Here is a 23314-nt window from a genome sequence, read left to right as displayed (position 1 = left end):
TGTCTGATTAGAGACTACGCTGTAATCTCTATGCCACTATTTGGGTACTTCTGAGAGGTCACTTGCATTTTGTTAATTTTTATCTACTGAGCACAAAAAGCAGTATAAAATTAGAGGAAATAATTAATGTCACTTAGTGGTAAAACCAGCAAAAAATTATTCAGTGAAATTGTATTAAACCAAATACTCCCTTAGGTCCTTGTTGTGGCTTACTTAGATTTAGATCTAATGGAAATATATTTTAAGAATTTCCTTCTAATCAGTTCTCAGATAGCTCATGATTAAGAATACTTCAGGAACAGTTATGTAGTTGTAACTGAAATCTTCGTTAATACATCTTCATTGTATTTCACACTTGTATTTTAAACATAGCAAGTCAATTCAAGGCTTCCTCATGAAGCCATGTGCTCTCAGTGACTTTGCAAAACCCATAACTTTAAATGTAAGTAGCAGTGCTGAGGTACTGTAGAGTGCAAAAGAGCCAGTTGGTAAATATGTGCTGGTTTTGGTCAGTATTTGCAAAGCGAGATGTCTGTTGATAACTTTCAGTTGTACCCTACCTGTGGAAATAAGTAATACTACAACAAGAAAGCATGTTTTCTAAATTAGTGATGGAGCTTAATATCTCTACCTGGCATCCATCACAGTTTTGAGGGGTTTTTGAAAGGGAAGTTTTTTTTGATATTAATGTTATTTCTATTAACAGTTTTCACGTGGTTCCCTAGCTGTCTTTGAATATACATACAAAGAAAATGATGGCACTGTTCAAGCTGCAGGTGGGAATGGCTTCTGTGCTGGAGCACAGAAGCTTTCAGCAATTTCTTGCAATTGAGATAATGACTAAAACGTGTCCATTTTTGTGTAATTTTCATCTCTCTGTGCCTTCTTCCTTTCTCTCATTTGCTGCCTTTCCCATCCCTTCAACTTATGTTCATGCTCTGTTTGGTATCATCTTCTAACCTTTGTGGAGCTGGAATCATGTCTTGGTATGTTCTACAAAGAACCTTGTGTACTTTAGGTACATGTAAAAGGACTAGACTTAGACAACTAATGTTTTGGACATGAGGCAACACAGCTGTCTGTCTCTCTGAAAAGAGAACAGAAGGATATGGATAAAGACATTTAAATGAGGCCAGTTAGAATTGTCATAAAGTTCTTTTAATGTTAACCAGCTGTTATAGACTTGTTCTCATTGTTTAGTAGATTACATGCCTCTTATTTTGCTGGAAGTCAGCACTCTCTGTATGCATAGCAGACAATTATATAATAAAGCAGGTCTTTGGTTTCATGTGTGTACAATTATGAGAAAGCAGTAGTTCCTCAAAGGCAGCAATTTTGGCATCATTCATGAAGAGTGTTTTTAAGTGTAAAGTAGGGAGCATGTTGAGTGAAATATGTAAACGCATATGGACGTATATGAAAATAGTGCCTGAGTAAAAGAGAACAGGAGAAACACGAACAAGGGAAATTGGATAAAAAACATATCTTGCAAATTACTTGACAAGACCACATCCAAACAGCTGTAAAGCTGAGCAAACTCCAAAGCCCAGTGACACACACAAATATGAGGAGAATTTCAGTGTTCCTGAAAGACGGGGACCTGAGTGGGACACTGAATTACTTGGATACTCTACTTTAAAATTATTTGCTCGTGTTTCATGCTTTTATATAAAAAATTATTTGTCTCAGTGAAAGAAATTTGATGGCTCTAACACTTTTATGACTGAAGTAATGCTCTCATTGACCCTGGGACTGTGTCCAATAATCAGTCTTTTATTAAATAGATGATACTGCATTTTTATTTCAGTTATTCCCATCTAATATGGTTTATTTTGTTGTGCTTTTCAGGTCTGATGGCTACATTGGATCTTTGATTGTGGTATCCTCTAAATTGCAACTGAAAACAATGGCAACAGAATGCATAAAAAACTGCTGTAAACGGTGTTTCTGCATGGATAGAGGAATGAAAGATTGTAAGTTCCTACATAATGACATCAACTAAGGAGGTTGCTGTTCTGGCTTCATTAATGATGAGATTTCCCATTAATAAAATGACTGTGTCACCTCTGATAATCTTGAATTCTTTTACAACATCCAAAATTCTTTCCATGCCTCCACTTGGAGACTGAACATATGCTTGTTAGTATTATGAATTGGAATTGGAACTGAAAAATACAGTTATCTGAAGTCTGCTCCTTGCAGCCTGGAATGCTGTCCAAAAAAAGCCAACTTTTTTACCCAAGTCTGTGTAAAGGTTTTGTATCTTTCAAAATCTTAAGAGTGAACACTTTTTTTTTTTTTTTAATTTTTTTTTAACTCCCTGTGGATTTGCTGTTAGGATTTTCTTTGGTGTCTTAGTTGTTTGAAGAGCTATTCTATGAGACAAGTCTACCTCTTGTTAAAATTCACTTAAGAGGAAGGTAGCTATAAATATAGAAGCTTAAGCAACAAAGAGTTTGGATCAGTACAGGTGTCATGAGGATTAATACTTTTTCCAGGTGCTAGTCCTGAATGCTGGTAAAACTGAATACTAGGAGCCATTAGGTAATATATCAAGCACAGATACTATTAAATGAAAGAAGTCTTTTCGTAGTATTGTTCAAAACTTAAGGCACATACGGACTATCTGTTTTTCTTTATTTGTAGCAGTTTCCATGGTGCCGGGATCTGAAGCAGGAGCTGCAAGCAAGCCAACTATTGTAGAGAAGCCTCCATTGTCTTCTGTGTCAGTGAAGCGTCAAGTTGGCTGTTCAGAGGATTATCTGCTGTCTAAACTGCCCCTGGATGGTCAGGAAGTACCTTTTGTGGTCCCTCCGTTCAGATTGGCTTATGTACAGCCAAAGAACCTTCCTAGTATCTCACATGCTGGAGGTATTCAAGGTAAACAGCATTGCTGAAATATTTGTTTATCTTCTGCTACTCCTTGAAAGTTGTCAGGTGTTCCTACTGAAAATATATATTTGCAGAACTTTACTAGAAGCCTGGTCTTGTTTATTTTCTCTCTGAATATCCAGAGAAGTTTTGTGAAGGATGTCATCCTAGTATGCATCTTGGTGATGTTGCATGAATAAAAGTGGAAGGGAGGATTAAACACCAGTACTCATACTCAAAAGTAATGGAAGACACTTAAAGGAAACGCAAGGAAAGACCTAACACATCTTCAGCTTCTGGATCATTCAATTAAAGAAGGAGTATGGTCTGGCTTTCATATTTAATGTACTGACAGGTTTTAACATGCTAACACAGTTTTCTTTTCAAATTTCACCAGTAGATAGTATGTGCTAGTGCATCATGGAATTTTATTCTCCTACCGTTTCCTGCTCTTTTTGCTGCTCTTTGGGAGGCGAGGGATCACAGATCTCAGTGGTATAAAGCTGCACACAATACTGTGATTCTTTGCCTCACAATAATCTTGTACTTCAGCCTCTGCCACATAGTCCCATGCTCAGACTGCCACAATGATGTACATGTAATGTAGGCACAGTGGCATTTTAAATGAATAGGAGCCTGGCCCAGCACCATAAGTTACAGAGCATATGCTGTCCCTAGGCTCTTGGTCCTGCCAGGAGATGCCTAGAATCAGATAAGGGAAGGTTTTGGCACAGGGGCATACTTGAACAGTTATTTTCTGTAGAGTTGCTTTGACTCAAGGACATGATAAGCTGATAATATTCTTTTAGTGGCTGCATTTCTTTTCTGAGGGTGGAAGGCTTAATAACTGAAAAAAGTCAGCCACAGGTTGCGTAATAACCGATGCAGAACTACCTAACAGTTTTTGTGTGTGTATGGTTTTATTCCCAGCCTTCTCTCTTCTCCCCAGGTTCTTGCTGTGGCTTCTTTCCTCCTCCTGCATGCCTATTACCAAACTTCCTCTTGACCCTCAAAAGCCCCTGCTGGTAACACTGCCCCAGAGCCAGGCTAATCAGGCTAGCAGGGCTTTTCAGAACAGATTGGTCATTCTGTGTCCAATCATTTTAGTGTATTTGTGGTGTCCACCTCACCAAACATGGTCAGGCAACCTAACAGTTGAAAGTAGAACATATGAGGCCTTACTCATCTCGAAGCGTGATCTCTTTCAGCCTCCCCACTTCCCTGCTACTTCAGTAACTAGTTCTTATAAGTGTGTACTTGGACAAGGTATGGAAATGCAGGACGTTATGCTGGCAATCCCCTTTCTCCCTAGGTCTGTGTTCAGACTCTACCTTACTTTGTCCTACGTCATCCTCAAGGTACTGTACAGAGTAGTGCATCAGAGACTCCGAGGCATGAATGTTCTCCAGGAACAAGGAAGATGTGTCTAACAAACTTCAGATAAATGTTTTCTTTGTTCATACTGTTCTACACAATCTTACAGTCAGTGACTTATAAACCAGTGATTTGACTTCCTTGGGAAATCTGCTTCATCATCATTTCTGAAGGACCTGGTGAACAGGTGGCCCTTAGGCTGTAAAGCTGGTAGCTCTTCTGGCAGGATGACCTGACTCTTCATAATTGTCTCTCTTGAGCAAATAGTTTAAATTCTTGAACAAACATTTGAAAAGTGACTCATGTCCAGTAAGTGATTTCCATTTCTCTTTCCAAATATAAATAATTTTTTTTTTAAAGTACATCTTTTTAAGCTTCTTTAAAGTTATGTTTAAAAATGCAAAGTTAGCTTTTTAGGGAGATTTACTGTAAGCATTGAGTGTGTTGTCATTCCTTCTTCACATTAGCTGAAGCGTATTAAAAAAATATATTTATAGTATTTGCTTCCTAGACTGTTGTTAAGTATCTGTAGAAGTCCAAGTTCTGCTCTCAGTTCCACTCCATTTTCTGTGCATGTCTGACCATGTTCCTCTAGTGAAACGGGACATGCTCAGTATTAGCTCTTGGCATCCCTTCTGAAAGCAGTTAAGTTCTGGCAGCCTTTGTCGTCAATGCTTACTGCAGCGTGTCTCATGCTCTCGCTAAAGTAAGCTAGCAGGAAGGAGTGTGCTCCTGGTCTGGAACACTAGGTTTTCCATCATCTGCTGTGTAGCAATTTTCTATCTTACTGTTTTAGTTATTCTTTTTTATTTACTCTACTAATACCTGGAGGAAAGGATTTTACAGCAGCAATAGCTTCTCTCTTCTGGTACAACACACTTGCAGAGCTGAATGCTCTTTAAAAGAACTTTTTAACAGATAGATTGAAATCTAGGGACGTGAAGTGAAGAATGCAAATGTCAGAGCTTGGCAGAGTTCATGTCATCTATCCTCATTCTCCACTGTACTGCTATATATGGCTTATTTTCGCTCCAGACAAAGTGAAGCACTACAGAAATGTTCTTTACTGTTCTGCTGACCAAGATGAGTTATGTTTTTTTGTCAAATAATTGTAAGTAAAGGCAAGGCAAATAGGGCAGCTGTGCTATATTGGGCTGAGTAAAAGGGCTGGGATTCAAGCATTCTCAGATCTGTCTACTTGTGCCCCAGCCAACAATTCAAGTCATTTGGACCAGTGATTATACCACTGACAGATTTGCTGTGGAAACTGGATGACAAGGAGACTGCAGTCACAAGTTGCATTATCTTTCCATACAAGACCCTCCTGAAGGTCTAGGGGCCCATGAGCTGAGTGGGAATGTTGTGGGGGTAGGTAGCCAAATAAGTCAGAGGTTTTCTGTACACATGGCCTTACTTTTCATGTTCATTTCTGTCTTGCTGTCTATCCTTCTGTATTTTTAACTAGTTCGGCATTTATTGTGGAACTCCAAGAGAGAGTATGCATAGCTTTTTATGGCCAGTTTAATTCCAGCATTTGCTAGCACACTCTGGAAATCTGAGATAATGCATATGTATGTTTTCTTTGCTTTTTCTTTTTTTTTTCCTTTTCCTGAAGTAGATAATATTGAAATATTTTGTCCTTTGCCCTGAAGGCATTCTGCCTGCCTTATGAAGCCAGCCAGCATGTGTTATGTCTGAAACTTTTGCATTTGATGTTTACTTGTGCTCCGCAGAATCTGCCAGAGCCTCATTGGGTGACCGGAAAGCAGAAATGCATGGCATGTACCAATGGCCCAGCTATGACGTGTACAACCCATTCTATTTGGAGCATCGGATTTCGCCAGATCTGATTAGGCGCTTCCAAGCAAAGTCTGATAATGGGAAATTGTATGGATCAGGTGAGAAGGACCACACCCTTACTTTTCTGTCTTCCTTCTTTTCTCAAATTTATAGGTAAGAGAAGAAAGCCAAGAAAATTCTACGGAAGATGTGTTTTGAGTGTAGCAGTTCTCAAACTGGTCTGTATGCTTGGTTAGCGAATCAGTCTGTAGAGACAGCTCTACTTGATTTCCAGCTGTGCTGTTCCTTTCTGTCTTTGGGGACTTGCTTGCATCACACGAAGGTAAAGCAAATTGGCAAAGCAAGCTAGTGGAGCTGCCTGAAATCCAATACAGGCTGCGGGACTCACGATTCCAGCTAGCAGTAACAGGAGTTTTTGAGGGAAATGGAAAAGGGAAGTCAGGCAGTATGTTGAGTGGAGGAGTGCCTGAGGAGTATACATATAGAGAGAGGAACAAGCACCAAAAAGCCTTCAGGAGCAGATGATAATAAGGAGATGGAACGTGAGAAGTGATGCTATATGCCAGCTTTTTTGTAGTTTGCTTTTGGATGTGCAGAAATGTTCCCATTTCTCATTATGTGTTTAAGAATGGCGAAGGCTGGGAGATAGTAAAAGTGTAGATAGAAAGTGTTGGCTACAGAGGTATTAATAAAAATTTTCTTCTGGCTGTTCATTGCTGTATGTATCCCATAATGAACATTGTTTAGAGTGTAGTAGGTGACTAAGTGTTGCTTGCTGTAAGTGATTGCTAAGGCAAACACATTCAGAAGACTCATATACTGAGACATGTAAACACCTCTGTTGAATCGGAAGCTGGCAACAGCATGCATTTTTGAAGATGTTTTATTTAGAATGGTATAGAGTGCTTATTTTACAGCTGGGGAAAAGTCTCAGTACGTGTACTCTTATAAAAATAATTTTGAATCACCATAGAAACTACATGAAAACACTAGTACCATACATATTTTTTTAAGAGGAAAAAAACCACATGTAGAATTTTAGCAGCCTTTAATGCATATGGTTTTGCTAGGCTTTGTAAACACCTGTGATGGGAGCCAAATGGGTTTAATAAAACTTGAACATCTTCCCTTCAGTTCATCATCTCTTTTTCCATTTATCTTCAAGCTAAGTAAACATGCACTAGTTATGTCTTAGTAAGCTTAAACACATGAATGTCACTTAGGTGTGTCTAGAGTACAGTTCTAAAATGCCATCTTCCTTCAGAATTTTTGACAGCTGTCGCAAAAGCTGGATGATTCTCTTTATGTGTTTCTACAGATTATTTAAGCAAAACTCTTATTTTGTTGCAGCAAGTGCAAGGATACTTTTCATGTATACGGGTTTAGAACTATAGAAAATGTTTATTTGGAAGGTATGAAGGGAAATTCTTGAGTTTTCATGTGAAGGCACTCCTCTTTACTTAAAAACAAAAAAAACCAACAAAATAAGAACAAAACCAGAACACAAAACTTGAAAAATAAATTGATTAATATTTTTCCAAAATTCTGATTATTATTCATAAGCAACATATAATTTTGGGTAAAATTTTTCCGCTTTTTTATCATTTACAGACAGCTTTCTCGGTGTAAAAACTGTAATATTTTTCCAATGAAAACAAAAGTTTTTGAAAAAGACACCATCTCTTCCCCTCACTGTCCCCATGTTCTTTGAATATTTTAGACAGCTTTATTAGGAACAGCTGGTCAGACTGCCTTTAAAGCATTTTGGTGACTTGTAACCTCTAGTATAGAGTGGATGTTTCCCAGTGGTTTGTGAAGGTCATGAGTACAGAATATGGAATTACTTTCCAACATAATCAATTTCAAGTCAAGCAATGGGAAGGTCTCTTCTGTTTGCTACCATTACATCAAACAAACTTTCTAGGCCTCATATGACATTATAATGGTATTTCTGTACCAGACTCAGTGAAGAGCTCAGCCCTTTTGTGTCTGCACAAGAGAGAATTTAGAACTCACGCCAGACATACAGACCTTCATTAAATTTTATCTAAATGATGTTGTTACTTTCCTTTCCCTCCCACGGGCTGTTGAAACATTCTTCATCATTTTTTCTCTTTTTTTCGTAGGGAAAAGGAAAGAATTATTCTTTGTTGTCACATCTGACAATAAGCATAATTGGCTATTTCTTTCGATAGCAATTAAAAGGAAATAGTCAGTAACAAGTGATGTAATTCTATTAAGATATGATCAGTGAATTGTAATGGAAGTCATCTGAAATACCATAACACAGCACTGCAACAAAAAGTAATCTGTTGCATCATATAGTCCTCAAGGTTAAACCATGCTGCTTTGATTCATTTCAGTATGGGTCAGTTTTGAAGTCAGGAGGCTTTAAAAACCCCTTGAATATTACTGGAGTGAACAAAGATTCCTGAAATAGTGGCATTAGTTCAGCTCTCATTTTCTGCTGTTGCTGCATAACATGCTTAAACAATGTTCTTTAGCTCTGCACTGCTTCAAGGTCAAGTGAAAGCTGATAGAATCTACTAACCACCCTGAACTGCTGTGGAAACTACCCTTCTACAAAATTAAGGTCTTGCTTTTGTGCTAGTAACAAGTATGTGTCACCTTAGAGTTAAGACTTACTTTTTCTGAGATCTAGTAAGGGTGCAGAGTATGGTTGTTTGACACCGTGATCAGTAACGCCAGGGAGACGAGGCCAAGTTCAGCAGGCAGCGTGGTTTTACCGCTGGGCAAAATTTGTGGAAAATTTTTAAAAAGGAGACCGGACAACATCCCAGTTCTGGCTGACTGGATTTAAAGCAAAGCTTTTCTGTTTCGCTAAACCATCTGCTAAAAAAACATTTCCCTCGTGAAAATAACCTTGAGGCAGGCTCCCCATTCTACCAGTCCTACCAGTGTGACCAAGTAAGTTTGAACTATTTCAAAGATGGCATTGATGAAGATATTTTAATGGCTTGTTCTTCATTTTGTCATTTCAGGAGAGTGTTTTGGGAAGGGTGCTGACATCCTTCCTTAGATGGTATTTAGCTAGATTTCAATACTGCCATAGGTCTACTTAAATTTTTTAAAAAAGCTTTTAAATTATTTTTTTAAACAAAGATACTTACATGTTTGTATTGTTCTCTTTGTCTCTTTAGTTAGTGATTTAAGACCTAGTGCTTTGCCTGGCTCATTTTATGTCAGCCGTTCAATGTTCGATCTAAGAAGCCCACCTCATCGATTCATGAAGGTGAGTTGCCCTGAAAACTCAGCTTACTTGGTGTATCTGTTCCTGTCATGTATTTTCAAAGTAAACACTGAAGGGCATTTTACTGTGGACTGGAAGGACTAGAGGGAAAAGTTTGATGTCTTGACCAACTTCAAGAGGTTATTTCCTGATGCTTCCTCTGACTCCTGCTAGGCTGGCTGGGCTGTTTGGAAACCTGAGTAGGCTGTTAGGCAGGACAAGACAGACGAGATCGTAACTTATCATCTTGTGGTTTCTTCATCAGTTAAATAGCGGAACACTAGAAGTTTCCATAGATGAAAAAAATACTGCCTTTTTCTTTTTTTTCTGAATAATCATCTTTTCCATAGAGATGAAGTTGCATGTATATCAGTAAGCCACAAAATCTGTGATGGCCATATGTGTCCTGTATCAGCTCTTTGCGTCAAACTAGTAATTCCGTGCTGCTGGATCAAGAGATTAGTAGGGAAGGAGACAATTACTTGAAATTGCATGTTGTTTTGTTTTCATCCTGTCTTGTCTGATGGTAGGATCTCTCTACCTTTTTGCAACTGTTGCTCTGAATGAAGTGACTTCTTTTTTGCCCCCACAGAGATATGATTCACTCTCTAGTGTACCTAGCAGTACCTCTTCCAGGAAGGATTCGCAGGGCAGTAACAGGAGTCTGGGTAATGCTTTATTTTGTTTACCTTGTGATTAAATATTTCCCTGTGCACTTAAAACATTAAGCTCTCTCTACTGTTACTGATTCTTTAATATTTTTTTATTTGAGATTAATCAGATTAGCAAATCAGTTTGGAGATTATTTTGTAATTGGAAATTAAGAATTTTGGGCTTTTGCCTTCCTGTTATCAGGAGATTGAACAAATGAGCCTTTGAGGAGTTCTCGTGCTTTTGAAGAATTCTTCCCTTGATTTACTACCCCTGTGAACTAAGAAATTACAAATGTTCTGTTAGGATAGAATGCAGCACCTTGGTCACAGCCTTGTCCTTTTTCATGCTATCAGAATTTTTTTGTGGGAAGTGCCTGGAACCCAATACCCATATTACACTGAGAATTAGGCAAGAACATTGCATGCAAACCTAGTATCCTTATTTATGAAAGAATGCTGAAGAAGTGGAGGTACTGCAAAATAAACTCTTAAAAGTGAGTCAAGCCCCCATGAAGGTCCCTCTGCTGGAAGCCAGAATTTCACCCAGTCCCCTCAAAAAGAAGACTGGGAGGTGATGACCTAGTTTCAGTCATGACAGAGAAATCCAGGATATTAAATGGCTCTTCTGATTTGGAGAAAAGCATAGTATAAAATGTTTACTAGGTTGGAATTGAAGTCTGAGAAAGATAACAAGCAGGCTGATTTATAAACTTCTCAGTGAAAGTGATTAATCTGAGGGAAGTGATAGATTATAGATGTTTCCTGGGTGTCTCAGGCACATGTTTTTTTTCTTGTTCTGAGTGCAACACAAGTTATTCAATTCAATAGAGATAACTGAGATAGACATGAGGACTTTTAGCTGTACAGAAGGTCAGGCGACAGGACTTCACAGATAATTTGACCTGAAGATGTAGGTGTTAAGATGTTTCAAACTTATTTTGAGAGAAGTTTTCAAAGACAGGCAGTTCACCTACTAATGAGTTCCCTTATTCTTGGAATGAACTTTTAAGATACTGCATTACTTCGAAAAACACTAATTGGCTTTCTTCCATAGATACTATTACATTATCAGGTGATGAACGAGACTTTGGAAGACTGAATGTGAAGTTGTGTTATGTTTCTTCTGTAGAACAGATTTGGATCACAGTTTTACGTGTAAGCAAATACAAATAATTTGATTATTATTTACTCAAAGGACTATTTTATTTATTGTTAATTCTGATTAGATTTAGCTGTTTGTTACTTTAAGGAATAGTTTTAGGAGATAAAGAAAATTACTTCTAAGTATTAATATTAATAAAGTCCAGTGAAATGTAATACTGGCCTTCATTCAAATATCGTTTTTCTTCTTTTTTCACGATCTCTGCTCTACTGCAGTCAATAGTAATAAGTAGTATATAACCCTTTATGTAGCTATATATATCTTCTGATTGTGGAGGCAGGAACTGCTCAGCAGAAAGAAGAACGCTGAGGCTGGTCCTGCTGTGGGAATTTTTCCTGTGGAAATCTGGAGGCAGCAAACTTCAGAAGCAGTATTTAACTGACTTAAATCTAACAGTTCTTTCAGGGCAGAACCATAATAGCACTTTGAGGACATATAGCTTCTCGTGGCTTTTTTGTTAGCTAATGTGATCCTGTTGTGTTGGCTGATTTACACACTTCCAGGAACTGTGAATAATTTTTAGGCAGTGGAACTTTGAGTAGTCAGAAACCTCATAACAGCGTCAAATGATAAATACTACATAAGGGATTTCATGATTTATCTGCTGTCGAATTGCCACATAATGAAATAATTCAAATCTGTAAAATAACTTTTTGCCCTCTGATTGTGAAAATTAATTATTAAATGATCTGAAGTGACACAGTCATTACACTGGCTCTGATTCATAGTCAATATTACAGGAATTATGCATAATTCTAGACCAGTGTAGAAGACCCTGTTTCTAAGTTGTCTGAAGGCCAGAGTCTTACATTGTCTAACTGACTGTGTTTTCAATGTTGCAGTGCAAAGACCTGAGCTGGCCTTCTAGCTGTGGGGAAAATCCTCGTATCTATGTCAAGGGAATTCTCACACTGCCCAAACCAGTGCAGTTCAAGTCTTCTGCCAGGGAAGGGTGCAATGTAAGTAGAGGCAAGGAAAACATGAAGAAATCTTCTTTCTCAAAAAAAAAAAAGCAAAAAAAAAAAAAAAAAAGCAAAATGTAAATGGACTCTTAAAATGGACCAAACGTCCACCTTTATGCCGTATTTGCTATGGTAGCTCAGGTTCAGGTCATTGGGTTGTTTTTTTCCTCTAAATTCTCAAAATTCTATTAAAAGCCTCGTTACACTTCGTCCCCCTCTATCCTCTCTTGCATTGTACAGTTGACTTCCTTTTCTCCCAAGGCTGCAGAACAGATATGCTCACAGGGGACTCAGTCATGAGCTGCTGACCTTGGCAACTCAGTGGTGGGTGGGGGACTGGAGGAAGCCTGGGCGTACCTGTAGGTGCACATACAGCCCAGGGAAGGCGGATGTTACTGCCTCTCACTAGGATAGGAGACAACAATCGTGCTTCCTCTCTGCAGAAAGTAGTAAGAATTGGTTGCATGGGACAAGACTCCTGTCAGTAAAGAAATATTGAGGGGTGGAAGGTAAACCTTCCATAATGTGAATCAAAGGTGAAAGAAAATAAAATTAGTAGGAGGCACTGAAGCAAAAGCCCACAAGAGAATTTGCTATGAGAATGTGTGTATCCTGTTGTAAAGCTCCAGAAGAGATGGCCTCAACTCATTCTGGTAGTGAAAAATAATCCAGAGCATTGTCCCTGCTAGGGTGTGACAGTGAGGTGGCAATTCTGGAGGGGCTTACCACTGTAAAAGCACACTTTTCCATGGCAACCTAAAATGATATCAGGAAGCCTTTGTTTCAATGTTTCAGGCTCTGTGTGACTTTCTTATAATCATGATGTTATCCCTCTGTTTTTCTTTCTAGGACATTGAATTTATGGAAACTTTTGTATTTGCTATTAAACTGCAAAGCCTTCAGGCTGTCAGATTGGTATTTAAACTCCAGACACAGACTCCCAGGAAAAAAACAATTGGAGAGTGCTCCTTGGCACTGCGGGAGCTCAGCTCAGAGGAGTCAAGTCACTGGCTGGATATATCTCCACCTTCCAAAGCACCTGTAAGTGCCAATGCTGCAAAAGTATGTTGTTGTATCACCTAGAAAGAGTTGCTAGAAATGGAAGTAATATAACTTGGTACTAATTCAATGTTAAGGATAAACAGGGATTTTCGTTTTCTTTTCCCCCACTTTCTCGGGGAGAGACATTTTGATGGGGAAAAAAATGCAGATTTTTGAACTGTGCACACAGTTGTTCTGGTCATAAACTGCAGCTGTTTCTGGGAAAAGAGCTAGAGCAAGCTCTTCCACACCATGGCCCACAGCTTGAGGGAGGGACATTCTGGGGAAACATTCAGCAAAGGACACTGGGTAACTGCCTTTTCTGACCAAAAAAGCATCAGAAGATCCTTAGGACTCGCAGCAAGAGCTCAGAGTAAATTGAATCTGTTTTTATTGTGGAATAAAACTGCTAAGATCTTCAGTGGCTTGAAACTGCAGAGATAGTTATATATTTAATGTTCAGGCTGCATGCTGTGAAGTAATAATTCAGACAGTTCATTTCCATTAGCATAATGAGAAGCAGGTGGTTTTCGCAGTGGGATTTCTTTTCCCCCACCCTCACTTTGTTTGTTTCTTTTACAGATTTTGTCTAGACATTTGTATTTTCAACAAATTAAACTTGAATTAGCAATTCTAAAGCAAATTTTATCTAAGTGTATCTGAGCAATATAAATGATACTCTTGATTTCTAACATGTTACACTTGACATTTTTCAGTTCTAACAAGAATAAACATATTGCTGCAAAAGCAATAAGATTAAGTGAAAGAGGAAGCTCGTTTAGAAACTGCTTCATCCCAGTGTAAATACTGAATCATCTCGTAGTTTCTCTCTCTGCACTGGCTTTATTCATAGTTATATCTGAGAGCCCTCCAGACTCTGCTGGAATTCAGCTCTGTACTACCCTGTGTGGCAGCAAACTGCCCTCACTTACCAATAGAGAGCCAAAGCTCAGAGCTGTGTAAGTGGCTTTCCTCTCAGGGTTACACAGAAATTTTGTGACTGAGCTGCAAAGAGGATTTGGGTCTCTGATGAACTGGAGCCTGATTTCTCTTGCTCTACAGAGTGATCTGGACAGGCTGGATCAGTGGGCAATTGTATGAGGCTCAACAAGGCTGAGTACCAGGACCTGCGTTTGAATCACAACCACCCTGTGCAACACTATAGACTTGGGGACTGATGGCTGGAAAGGTGCCTGGAGGAAAAGGACCTGGGGGTGTTGGTCAATGGCCAACTGAATATGAGCCAACAGTGTGCTCAGGTGGCCAAGAAGTCCAATGGCCTCAAAGATTGTAACAGAAATGGTATGGTCAGCGGGAATAGAGAAGTGATTATTCCCATGTACACTCAGCTCTAGGGAGGCCACACCTTGAATACTGTGCTCAGTTTTGGGACCCTTACCCCACTGAAAGACACTGAGGGTCTGGAGCACATCCACAGAAGAGCAACAAAGCTGGAGAAGGGTCTGGAGCACAAGTCTTACAAGGAGAGGCTGAGGGAACTGGGACCATTTAGCCTGGACAGAGGAGGCTGAGGGGAGACCTTATGACTCTCTGCAACTACCTGAACAGAGATTGTAGTGAGGTGGGTGTCAATCTCTCCTCCTAAGTAACAAGTGATAGAACAAGAGGAAATGGCCTCAAGTTGTGCCAGGGGAGGTTTAAACTATATATTAGGAAGTATTCCTTCACTGAAAGGCTTGTCAAGCACTGAAACAGGCTGCCCAGGGGTGTGGTTGAGTCACCATCCCTGGAGGTATTTGAAAGACGTGTAGATGTGGCGCTTAGGGACATGGTTTAGTGATGGACTTGGCAGTGTTAGGTTTATGGCTGGACTTTGATCTTAAGTGTCTTTTCCAATCTAAACAATTCTTGTGATTCTGTGATTATTTTACCTGTTGATGTCTTGCTTGGTGCATTTTGAATCACTGAAGTTTGTTAAAACTTGAAGGGAAACAGGACTAGCAAAGTCCTTTTAAATGTAGGCTGTCAGGAAAGCTGCGTCTCCACTGGCCTTCTCCTGCTGTTCTTACAGTGTTCAGGCTATGTTAGCATCTGACAGGAGAGTAATGAGGGTGAGATAGTGCAATGTTTCCACTAGCCAAAACTCAAAAGAAAAAAAAGAGGACTGGATATCTCAGTATGTTCAGAGTCGGGGGCGGGGGGCGTGCTATTTAGGCACGTAAAAACTCCACAGCATGCAGTCACCCTAACTGTTCATGACGTTAAGTGATGGGGCCTTATATCTAGAGGAAAGCATTGCTTGTATCTCCATATTGCAAAATTCAAAGGTGTGGGAGAACTCCAAAGGATTTTGTGTTTGTGGAGCATACCTGGTCTCTCATTTCCACGCCCTGCATTTAGTAGAGCTACAACTGCATGCCCTGTTCTCCTTGTGTTTGTCTGCTCTTACTATAAAGGAATCTTTCCAAGCTGAAAACCAAGGACTGTTTTACTTGTCCAGTATCTCTGGCTGCAGCCCATGAGGGCCATCCGTGCCCCACACATAGCAATCCCTCCGAGGAGCACATGTACTGCAGCTTTAACAAGTGCAAATACACTTACAGTGCATCTGCAGGTTGTGTATACAACACATGCTTATATTTCTGTCCAGGAAATCCCAGATAGAACTGTGGGAGCCCAACATATGACAGAATTCCTGTGTTTCCTGAGTTTGTAAGCAACTTAATCCAGATGTTATGACAACATTCTTCTGCTTGTAGGTGTGCTGTGCAGAACTTCAAGTAGGAACTTGTTTTCAAGCAATAAACAGGAGGATTCAGTTACAGATACTTGAAGCACAGAACCTTCCAGCTTCGTCTACACCGCTGTCTTCAAGTAAGTTACATCAACTGTCTCATGCCTGCTGTCTAGAAGCATTTGTAACAGGTAAACTGCTGCTCAAATGGGTTGGCAGTTTATAACATTCCTTACGAACCTCAGACTAACATATTGTGCAGTAGATTTCCATTGCCAAGGCTTGTTTCCACAGATGTCATACTTAATTACTTTTTATTTGGTTTGAAGCTACATGTTTATGTATTTTGGAAGATTTTTATCCCAGTATTAATCCTGACATACAAGAGCATTAGCTTGCACTTGCTGTTTGGATATTGTGTTAATCAATTCAATATTATTGAACATACTCCCTTTGTGTGACTAGTCGGGAAAGCTATTGTAAAGTTCTTTTGGCCAGACTTTTGGGAAATTGTTGCAATTTGAACCATACATGTGGATCTTGTCAGTTCCTTTTTGGGTGTGTTTGTGAGTAACCCTTTGTGTGCTATGTCTTTTTCCCTCCCTTTTGTGCTAGATTTCTTTGTGAAAGTTGGAATGTTTAGTACAGAAGGGCTGATCTATAAGAAGAAGACTCGTCTTCTGAAGTCCACTAATGGTCAAGTGAAGTGGGGAGAAATGATGATTTTTCCAGTTAGCCAGGCTGAACAAGGAATTAGCTTTCTTATCAAGCTCTACAGCAGAAGCTCAGTGAGAAGAAAACACTTCCTAGGACAGGTTGGTTTCTGCTAACTAACATGATATCCTTTATTTAAAATCCAGTTCCACAGGTTTCTTGGTGTGAGTTTAAAATGCTTTAACCAAAGTGGGTTATAACAAAATAGTAAATTCTAATAAACTCTTCTGGATGTAACCCAAGGAAGAATAGTATGGGACTTTTAAACATGCACTGACATCAGAATGGGACTTGACATTTTATTTTGTTTTTAAAAATAAATTCTTCTGTCATTTTTGTATGGAGTATTACTAAGTGAAAGATTCCTTCCTACAGACAGACATATGATCTCCTCCTTGCCTCTAGGCTTTCTAAAGAAAACAAACACAGTGCTCACAGGAGCTCCCCAACCGACAGTGCACTGTACAGAAAGGGGGAGTGTGTTGGCTCCCCATACCAACACACTTAAAAACAGGTGTGCGTAAAAGGAAGTATCAACCACTACAATATCAGACTGCCTTCCTGGGTAAAACTATGCTGAAATCAGCACAATGCTTTAAATATGTATGGTCAAGTGATAACATAGGTGAACAAACACCAAATTATTTTCTATATTTTAGTTGAGTGTTCTTTTTTTCCTCTCTCTTCTCTCTTTTTTTTTCATTTCAGCTGGAACTTCAGAGCATCTCTTTGAAAGCATTTGTGTGATCATACTTATTTAACCATCATAAAACTGGGTAGTCTGGTCTCTTTTTATTCTCTCTGTCCTCTTCCCGTGGTTGTTCTAATTTACCATCATGCCATCCCTTCTTTCTCGTCTTTTCTTGTTTTCCTAGTATGCCAGTGCTGTTCTTAATGCTCTGTGCTTTCCCTGACCCAGCTAGATTTAGTGGTAGAATTTTAAAATATTCATAAATGAATAGTGTAGAGTTGATTTTGAGACCCCAGCTGTAATGTCCCCTGTCAAATGAAGGTACAGAAAATGGTACTGTCCTATTCTGGTGATGTTTCTTGGACCTGCTGAAGACATGCAGTTATGGGAGATGATGATGCGCTGTAGAAATGATGTGCCAGCAAGAGTTATGTGAAGTTCCTCCATTTTGTGGGGCGTCGTGTCCCATGTGTTCCATCATCCTGTGATTCCTGTTGGTAGAATTGGATAATTGGATTTGGAAGAGGAAAAGAAAAAAAAATGTTCTTTCTAGTTGTGCTCCCTTGGGGCAGAAATAACTGGGTAAGGTTTTGCAGTCACTTAGCCATATGTTAGGTCATCTCAATCTGACGAGTTACATTTAATCACGGATCTTATTTTTGGGGAGGGGAAATGAGGTACTTCTGCTCTTCTGAGGTTATTTGGAAAAAGTTGGTTTAGCTCATGCATGCAGGCATCGCCACATAACACATGAAAACATAAAATATGGCTCAGGGAAAAAATGTACTTTAAGCAATTGGCTGGGTAGCTGGAAAAAAGATGAATATAGCTGGATTTATTAACTTTGTTCTTCAGAGAATGATGTTTAATTGGATGCTGTTCTAAGCAGACAATACTTAGATTAGGCTGCTTTTACAGGCATGTCTTTAATCATGAGCAAGGTGTATATTGCATCTCTGTGGATGACACATAAGCTGTCTGTGGTATTCTGGAAGGCATTATTCACACTTCTTGAGGACTCGCACCTCAGCAGTGTAGGCTAAATGTACTTTACGGTGAAAGTTTCTGAGAAGTCTTAAAAGGACTTATTCTTGGAAGACTTGAGGAAATAGAGTCCTGTAAACAATGATACCTACTTACTTAAGCAGGATACTTTTGGCAAAAGAGGCTGGTGATAATGTTCAGGGGGGAAATTGCCTATTTGTACCTCATTTCCTCATTTAATGACCACTATCAATTAATTGAATACTGAGAAAAATGCACTCTTACTGCCTTACTTTGTGTGGTACGGGCATATTAGTAACCTCTGTGGAATGCAGGTTTGGCCCTCTTTGTTGGAGCATGCAATTTTAAATGCTCATGAAGATGCTGGACAGCTATCCCATGGTGCCAGGTGGCTTGCAGCCAACTGGAGTTTGAATCCATAAAGCCATCACTGGCCCTAATGAACCGTTGACCCCCAGCATGTGTATTAGAATGGAGCAAGGAATGCTTGACTAAATACATCTTATTAAGTAGATATTCATATGTAGTGAGTTCTCTAAACTGTTTATTTAGAGGGTAAATTTAAATCCAAACTCCCTGTGTTCCTAGCTGAAAGCCAAGTTATGTTAGTCCTAACAGAACTGTATTTGCTGCTGTGGTGCTTTGGTCACAGTCTACACGTAGTATCTCATTCTATACCTCTGTGGTATTTATTTGGAGCTAATAAAGACTGGGCTTCTGTGTTATATCAGGTAAACTCAATTTTATTTTTCTTTTTGTCTCTTACTGCAGATCTGGATAGGTTCTGACAGCAGTAACAGTGAAGCAGTAGAGCAGTGGAAAGATACTATTGCCAACCCTGAAAAAGTTGTTGTTAAGTGGTACAGAATTGGTCCATCATGAAGATTGGAGATGAAACTCAGGACTGATTTTTCTACAAAGATATTTCTATGATGTTTAAAATAGTGTAAATAAAAGCAAAAATATTGACTATACAAGTTCTTCAGAAGTTCTCCGCTGCATCACACCTCCATGGAAACTGGGAAAATTCCATTTCACCAAGAGAAATACTGGCTAAATATTATTAAGGGGAAGACTTAGGAACTGGAGAAAGTGCTCACTTGATTTTTTAATAATCCGCATTGAAAAATATATAACAGAAATCCAGTCTTGGAAAGAAGCAGCTTGAATTGGCATCTTTGTCACTAGTCACCGATGTCATCCTTATCTGCAATCTTGTCTTTGGCAGACTCCAAACTCTATGGGAATCAGTCTGGTCAGTGGCTTGATCCTAGGTACCTCTGAGTCTCTGGGGTGCACCCCCGTTGAAACCATTTCATCGGAGTAGCACATGCCTGAGCAAGTTGGAAAGCTAAGGCTTAGAAGGAGGCATAAAGGGGACAATACAATAAGACAACACCCAAAGGCTTTTCTAATTGCTATCTTTGGTGAAGGGTTGTTCAGTACCTTGACTTCCCCATACCTGCAGGTTTTTCCCATCCTTCTCTCTAAACAGAGAGAATGAAAGTTTCTCTAAGTATGGTCTTTGCAAGTGGAACCTTCCAGACACGCTCCATTTGGGTGAATTCTGTTTGGAATCAATGGAACAATACAAAGAGTCAATGGCCCTGCCTAGGATCAGGGCCAATATTTTTAGATAAATTATTTTATTATGTAGAATTCTTATACATAAACCACTTCCTATCTAATCAACAATGTTCTAGCATTTGCTTACATTGCTAAAAGCCAGACTAACATGTACGAAGGAGTAAGCAAATATTTACTGGCATGAGTGCTTTTTGATATTAATTATAATGCAGCACAGTAAGGGACTTTGTTTAAAAAATGGGCTGCTATTGCAGAAGTATTTGTTACATGTCTGAGATGCTGAAAAATTATGTGTGGGAGTATATTTTTGTTACTTGTTTCTAGAAAGAAGAGATTACCCTATTTTTATTGCAAATTGTATTTTTACTACAAAATCTTAAGGTTTTTTTTCTGTTAGTTTCCATGTTTTCAGGGGTTTATTCATAGATATTTTTAAGGTGGGAAAATGCCATGTATATGATTGATAATATATAAAGCTCATACCTCTTTGCACTACTTTAACTTCTGGATTTAAAATATTTGTATATGCCATTAAATTCACTAATACACACTTAGTCTTGGCTGCCTGGGCTGTACAAATACGTAAGTTTGTATAGATGCTGAATAACTGTATGTTTTTTATAACTTGGATCCTCTTCAGACATCTGACGTGAACTAGAGTGGCAGTGAGGGCACTCGCTGCTGGAAGACAAAGGACCACTGGGGAGCAGAGAAAACACTCTTAACAGGAAAGCACCCCGTATGTTCAGAGCACCTTTAATTTTTTTGTATTTGAGTAAGCATCAGGAAGGAATAGAATCTCCTACATTATTTTTTTTAAATCATCTGATAATTGAAGCTTTTAAAACTTCAACCATCCAGATTTTTGTTGTTGAAATTTAATATTTTAAAAATTGGCAAACTAAAAGGATTTTCCCAGGCTCTTACATAATCAGCATTTTGACCAGTTTTTATAAGTGAACTGAAAAAGTTTTTGCGTGTTACCTGGAGGACAAACATCACTCCTAGCTGACACTCATTGCAAAGCTTCCAGTAGGCCAGTGGACCTTGACTGACAGCATTAACTTCCATCCAGTTATGACACTTGGGGTGAGCCTTGCTTGTTGGGTAAAACAAAAAAAGGGTCTGGACCAAGCTGATATTCTTGGAGTATCTTTACTTGTATACATGGATCTATTTTATTTGTTGTGGCTGAACCGCAGCAAACAAAAGTGCAAACTACCTGTTTTCTTATGCAGAGTGCTGCTGTATTTGAATGAGAGGACAGGGAATATATCCCAGTGTTTTGGAGGCTTCAGTTACCACAGAAGTGGTTCTACAGAGATTACCAACTCAGTGGATACTGTGTTAAATGGACTTTTGGGGCTGGTTTAGGACATCTAACCTTTTAAAGGCTTAACTAGTAATGTCTCCTACTTCCTATGTTAATATTTAATCTATGTGTTTATAATAAAAGTTATGAACAGAAAGTATTACATCTTTTTTTTTTCTCCCCAATTGTTTATACTAGTGTTTACCAGCTTCTCAAACAAGTTCAAGCCCTCCTTTTTTCTCTGAGAAAATTCCAACTAAGGAACTATTCCATGTAGTGTTGCCTGTAGGGAAGCTGACAGTTAATGCACCGAGGAGATAGATAAGGCCTCTCTTTGCAAGACTTGTGCAGGTACCAGAGTACTCTTAGGCACTGCTTTAACCTGCGCTCATTCCCGGGCTTTCTGCATTTGTGTGTGCAGTCAGGTAATAATTGAATGGATTCGTAACAGTTGACTAAAGACACTGTGCTTTTTTTTCTAAAAAAAATTGGAGCACTTAAGTTGCACATTGCCCAGATTTGTTCCTTAGTTTGCCCAAAGCTCTAAAATGTTCCTGAGGAAGCTGCCTATTTCAGGTTTAGAAAGCAGAAAGTCCTTTATTTGTCCCACCACACAAAATTTGCCTCTGCTTATTACCAGTCTCAGTTGATTCGATGCGTGCTCCATTGCTGAGAGCACGGCAGCAGAGCAGTGGGATGTCCGCCCCTGTGTACACTCCAGCCATATTGTACATAGTGGGGTAGAGGGGTGAACAGGCAATGCTCAGCTGCATTAAGATGATGAGGAAAAGAAACTTAGGTTGCACTGTTTTGGTCTTCTCTTATTCAAGCTGTTGTGTCCTGCTTGTATTCTAATTACTGGCTTCCAGCATCCTTCGAGGAAACCAGTAATTCTCTTTGCATTCAATACTGAGGAAAATCATGGAGAAAGACCTGCCCAGCTCAAGAATCAAAAAGTGCCCATTCATTGCATCAGCATTTACCTTGTAAGTAGAACAAAGCTGTGCTTTGAACAACCCATCTCATCTGAAATGACAGTCCAGTCTTCCCAATGAAGCCTGGTTTGGTGCTTCCAAACATGAGACAAGGGTATAAATACACGTTCCTTGCACCAGTCCCTGGGTACAACGGGCTTTAAGATGGGCTGTTCCAGCAGGAGTTGTATCAATTTGAATGTCTTAAAAGGCCAGCCAGAAACCATCTGAGATATCTTGCCTTTTAAGTGCATAAAATTTTGCTTTACTGCTTAGTGACTGCCCCACTGTTTGAGGTACATTAGAGTCAGTTTCATGATTAATTCAGTTGCTGTAAGTAACTTAATTTCTCTGAAAACTAGCTGCATGTTTTTGAGACAGTGTTCTTCTTTTAAGTGATAATACAGGGCATTGGTACACAAAACGGCCAATACTTACACCAAGGCCATCCTCAAGCTGGCAGGAAAAGGACCGCACCTGCGAGGAGGAGCAAACAAGACAGGAGACCCTAAACTGACCAAGAGTATTCCATATTCGTCATATTCACTGAGAGATCACGGTGGTCTCATGCTCTTCTGTGATGGCTGACATCCAGTGAGGACCTCGTCTGTCTGGTTGTTCCTGATCCTGGATCTGTGTGTTCCTGAATCAAGTTCCTGAGTTCAGCTCCTTCCTAGCCATGGATCCATTCCCTTGTGTCTGCTCTGCAGTATTTGTTGTGATGTATAATCATTAAGGTGTTGAGTAGGGGCGCTATGTCATATATTTGTGTATATTTTATTACTTTCTAATTATTTTTGTTGTTATTAATAATATTATAGTTATTGTTATAATTTCATTAAAGCTGTAGTTTTAGTTTCCAACCCATAAGTCTTCTTCCTCTCATTTCCCTCTCCCTTTTCATCAGGGGGCGGGGCAGGATTTTGGAAGCTCAACTTCACAGTTTTTGGCTGCTGACTTTTAGCTAGATGGGGCTAAACCGTGACACTCACTATAAATGCACATGAGACTTCAGTTCCTCCAAATTCAGCCCCTGGTTTATTTGAGACCAAGGCAGTTTTCCAGAAGAGGAAAACGACACATTGTTTGAAGACCAATCCCCAACATAAATTAGCAAGGAAGTTCATGTACTCCAGGATACATGCAAGAAGAAGGAGAAAAAGCGTCTCTGAGCACTCTTCTCTTAGTGACAGCTGTACGTTGTCCCTTTGATGCATGTTCAG

The 23314-nt window shown here is 39.3% G+C and overlaps 1 protein-coding gene across 2 annotated transcripts in view; it reads left to right on the top strand.

Moving 5' to 3' along the window:
* TC2N (tandem C2 domains, nuclear) overlaps positions 1-22865 on the top strand; it is a 36488-nt gene extending 13623 nt beyond the window's left edge. For both annotated transcript variants that reach the window (XM_054068790.1, XM_054068791.1), the window contains exons 3-13: positions 1849-1973; positions 2647-2880; positions 5979-6143; positions 9207-9298; positions 9888-9963; positions 11003-11103; positions 11953-12069; positions 12922-13113; positions 15834-15948; positions 16424-16623; positions 18990-22865. In XM_054068790.1, coding sequence (XP_053924765.1) covers positions 1907-1973; positions 2647-2880; positions 5979-6143; positions 9207-9298; positions 9888-9963; positions 11003-11103; positions 11953-12069; positions 12922-13113; positions 15834-15948; positions 16424-16623; positions 18990-19100 — 1470 coding nt within the window. In that variant the 5' untranslated portion in view covers positions 1849-1906 and the 3' untranslated portion in view covers positions 19101-22865. The remainder of the gene's footprint in view (positions 1-1848; positions 1974-2646; positions 2881-5978; positions 6144-9206; positions 9299-9887; positions 9964-11002; positions 11104-11952; positions 12070-12921; positions 13114-15833; positions 15949-16423; positions 16624-18989) is intronic.
* The last annotated feature ends 449 nt before the right edge of the window (positions 22866-23314 follow it).

Source organism: Cuculus canorus, chromosome 5 (genome assembly GCF_017976375.1).
Source record: "Cuculus canorus isolate bCucCan1 chromosome 5, bCucCan1.pri, whole genome shotgun sequence".
Classification (NCBI taxonomy): domain Eukaryota; kingdom Metazoa; phylum Chordata; class Aves; order Cuculiformes; family Cuculidae; genus Cuculus; species Cuculus canorus.
Note: the sequence above shows the minus strand (reverse complement) of the source record. Positions and strands in the feature narration are given on the sequence as shown.